Source organism: Helobdella robusta (assembly GCF_000326865.2).
Source record: "Helobdella robusta unplaced genomic scaffold HELROscaffold_38, whole genome shotgun sequence".
In the NCBI taxonomy this organism is placed as follows: Eukaryota; Metazoa; Annelida; class Clitellata; order Rhynchobdellida; family Glossiphoniidae; genus Helobdella; species Helobdella robusta.
The window spans coordinates 722,190-725,087 of record NW_008704829.1 but is presented as its reverse complement, the minus strand read 5'-3'; the positions used below and the strand labels follow the sequence as shown (position 1 = coordinate 725,087).

Genomic DNA, 2,898 nt, shown 5'->3' with positions numbered 1-2,898 from the left:
ATAAGCAAACATTTTATATTTTATTTGAGAAACGAAGGCATAATCCTATGCTTAGTAAATGTTTTATAACCATCATCATCAGATGAATAACTCACAAAATCGCATCTGATGGTAATGACACGTGTGTGTGTGTGTGTGTGTGTGTGTGTGTGTGTGTCTATGTGTGTCTATACGTGATTATGTGTGTGCGTGTGTGTCTGTATACGTCTCTAATTCAAACATCGTCTTTCTTCTACGAAATGATGACCCGCGACCGTTCTCCACAATTTTAGCAGCTGTAATGGTGTTGCTAGTTAGATGGATTGTTGGTTGCCGGTGTCGTCTCGAGGCGATGATGTCTTCTGCAGATGCCTCAGAATTTTTAATCGGTTGTTCTGACTTTTTTTGGTTAGGGAATGGATGAGAGAGAGAGAAAGAAAAAGAGAGAGAGAGAGTGAGAGAGATTGATTTTTACTTTACTATCTAGTTTTGAGCATGGTTTTGTCATTTAGTTTTGAGTAGAAAAGAGAGAAATTAAGAGAAAGGTAGATAGATAGATAGATAGATAGTTAGAGAGAGAGAGAGAGAGAGAGAGAGAGAGAGAGAAAGATGTTGTTGAAATGAAAAATAATTTGAAAAAAAAATCATTTTAGATAAGTTGAAAATTATTACGAAAGACCACTAATCTTAAGTAAGCTGCTAAAAATATTAAATCGAGTCGAGAACATTTTTTTAATCATTTAGAAATAATGTTGGTTTATATTCATTTTCAGACCGGCTGCTAACTTATTGGGCTATTTAATAAAAATTAAAATAGGAAATAACATCTGGTAAAAAGACATCGAAAAAAATATCGGCTACTAAAAAATTAAAATCACTTAGAAAAATTATTATAAGCTTTTATAAATCTGGCTTTTTCGGCAATTTTTACCTACTTAGCTAGTTTTTCGGCATGGTTGCTTACTCATAATCCTTTAATGCATTAAAAACTGTTGAATCAGCTTCTCGTAAGTGTATGAAGCAACGAGATGTCGCTTGGTTCTAATGCTACAGTGACCTGGTTCGAATTCAGAAAGACCACCGGGTTCGAATTCAGAAAGGTCTCTGCCTGCCACACGCAACTTACGTGTGTGTACGTGTTGATACTTTTAAGAGTTACTCGTAATCTGTGTGCATGCAAGCGCGTGTCCGTGGAAGTGTGTGTCTGTGTGTGTGTGTGTGTGTGATATATGCGTGTGTGCGTAACATATGCGTGTGTGATATAAGTTTTATGAATGTAAGTATGAGGCTCTCAAAAGGTGAGATAATTCTCAATGCGGCCCTCACAGCAAAAAAGTTTGCCCACCCCTGTCTTGTAACATTGAAGCGACACACCAACGATCAAATTTTGGACATTTGCATGAACATTTTGACCTGATTTTCACGTCTTTGGGCTGAGTTTAGATGTGTTTATACGTTAATAATATGTTGGGAAAAATGTTTATCTCTGCGTTTAAGTCTTTATTTTGCCTCTTCGATTAAAATTGTCGATGGGATCTATCTATTGTATTTACTTTATGAGCGTCTGGGATTTAAATAACGTTTAATGTCTAATGTCTATACCGATTTTTACGAGTGAATTTTTGTGTATTTGTTAGTGTGTGTGTGTGTGTGTGTGTTTGTGTGTTTATGCATGTGTGTGTGCGTGTGGGTGAGTGTGTGTTTGTGTGTTTATGCATGTGTGTGTGCGTGTGGGTGAGTGTGTGTGTTGGTGACAGTAGTGTGTGTGTGTGTGTGTGATTGTGTGTTTATGCATGTGTGCGTGCGTGTGCGTGTGTGTGAGTGTGTGTGTTGGTGACAGTAGTGTGTGTGTGTGTGTGTATGTGTGTGTGAGTGTGTGTGTGTGTGTGTTGATGACAGTAGTGTTGTAAATAACTGGATAGCGTGTTCAGTCTTCATGAAGATTTTTTATCCTGCTTATTGATGGCTAGCCATACGGACCTGAAATGATTTTTTCGTCGTCAATTTACTATTATGACGTCATCAACGTCATTGATATCATCATCATCATCATTATTATTATTATCATTATTATTATTATTATTATTATTATTATTATTATTATTATTATTATTATTATTGTTACTATTATTATTATTATTGTTATTGTTATTATCGTCATAATCGGCTGCATCGTCATCCTCATAATCCCTTCCATCATCATCATTACCACTTGCCACATATCATCATCGTCGTCATCATCAACGTCATCGTCACATTTTAAAAATTTAGTTGTCCACCCATTCATTCGTTCGTTCGTCCGTTCGTTCGTTCGTTCGTTCGTTCGTTCATTCTTTCAATCATTTATTCATTCATTTATTCGTTCATTCATTCATTCATTCATTCATTCATTCATTCGTTCATTCATTCATTCATTCAGTCATTCATTCATTTCTATCGTAGCTTTACACGCGGTGTCAAAATTCATCAATCGGCTGATGACGTCACTGTCGTTGAGGAAGATGATGATGATGGTGGTGGTGGTGGTGAAGATGATGATGGTGGTGGTGGTAGTGAAAATGATGATGGTGGTGGTGGTAGTGAAAATGATGATGATGTTGGTGGTGGTGAAGATGATGATGATGATGGTGGTGGTGAAGATGATGATGGTGGTGGTGAAGATGATGATGATCATATCATATCATCATTGCGGATCATATCATCTTCATCAAGCCCATTTTTGTTTATTCCCCTCAAAATTTCATATATCTACATATACACATTCAAAAAAACACACACATACACACACACACACACACATACACACACACATACAAAAAAAACAAAGCTTCTGTCGAATTAATGTCATTTAACGGGTTTTTCTAGACAGGTATATACTTAATTTAGTTACAAAGATTTTTGTATGTATGTATGTATGTA

At 36.1% G+C, this 2,898-nt stretch overlaps 1 protein-coding gene across 1 annotated transcript in view; it reads right to left on the bottom strand.

Moving 5' to 3' along the window:
* Positions 1-953: 953 nt before the first annotated feature.
* The window catches only part of HELRODRAFT_176524 (hypothetical protein), a gene marked incomplete at both ends in the record, with an annotated part of 5,497 nt that continues 3,552 nt past the window's right edge, over positions 954-2,898 (bottom strand). The window contains one exon of the mRNA XM_009023872.1: positions 954-1,100. Coding sequence (XP_009022120.1) covers positions 954-1,100 — 147 coding nt within the window. The remainder of the gene's footprint in view (positions 1,101-2,898) is intronic.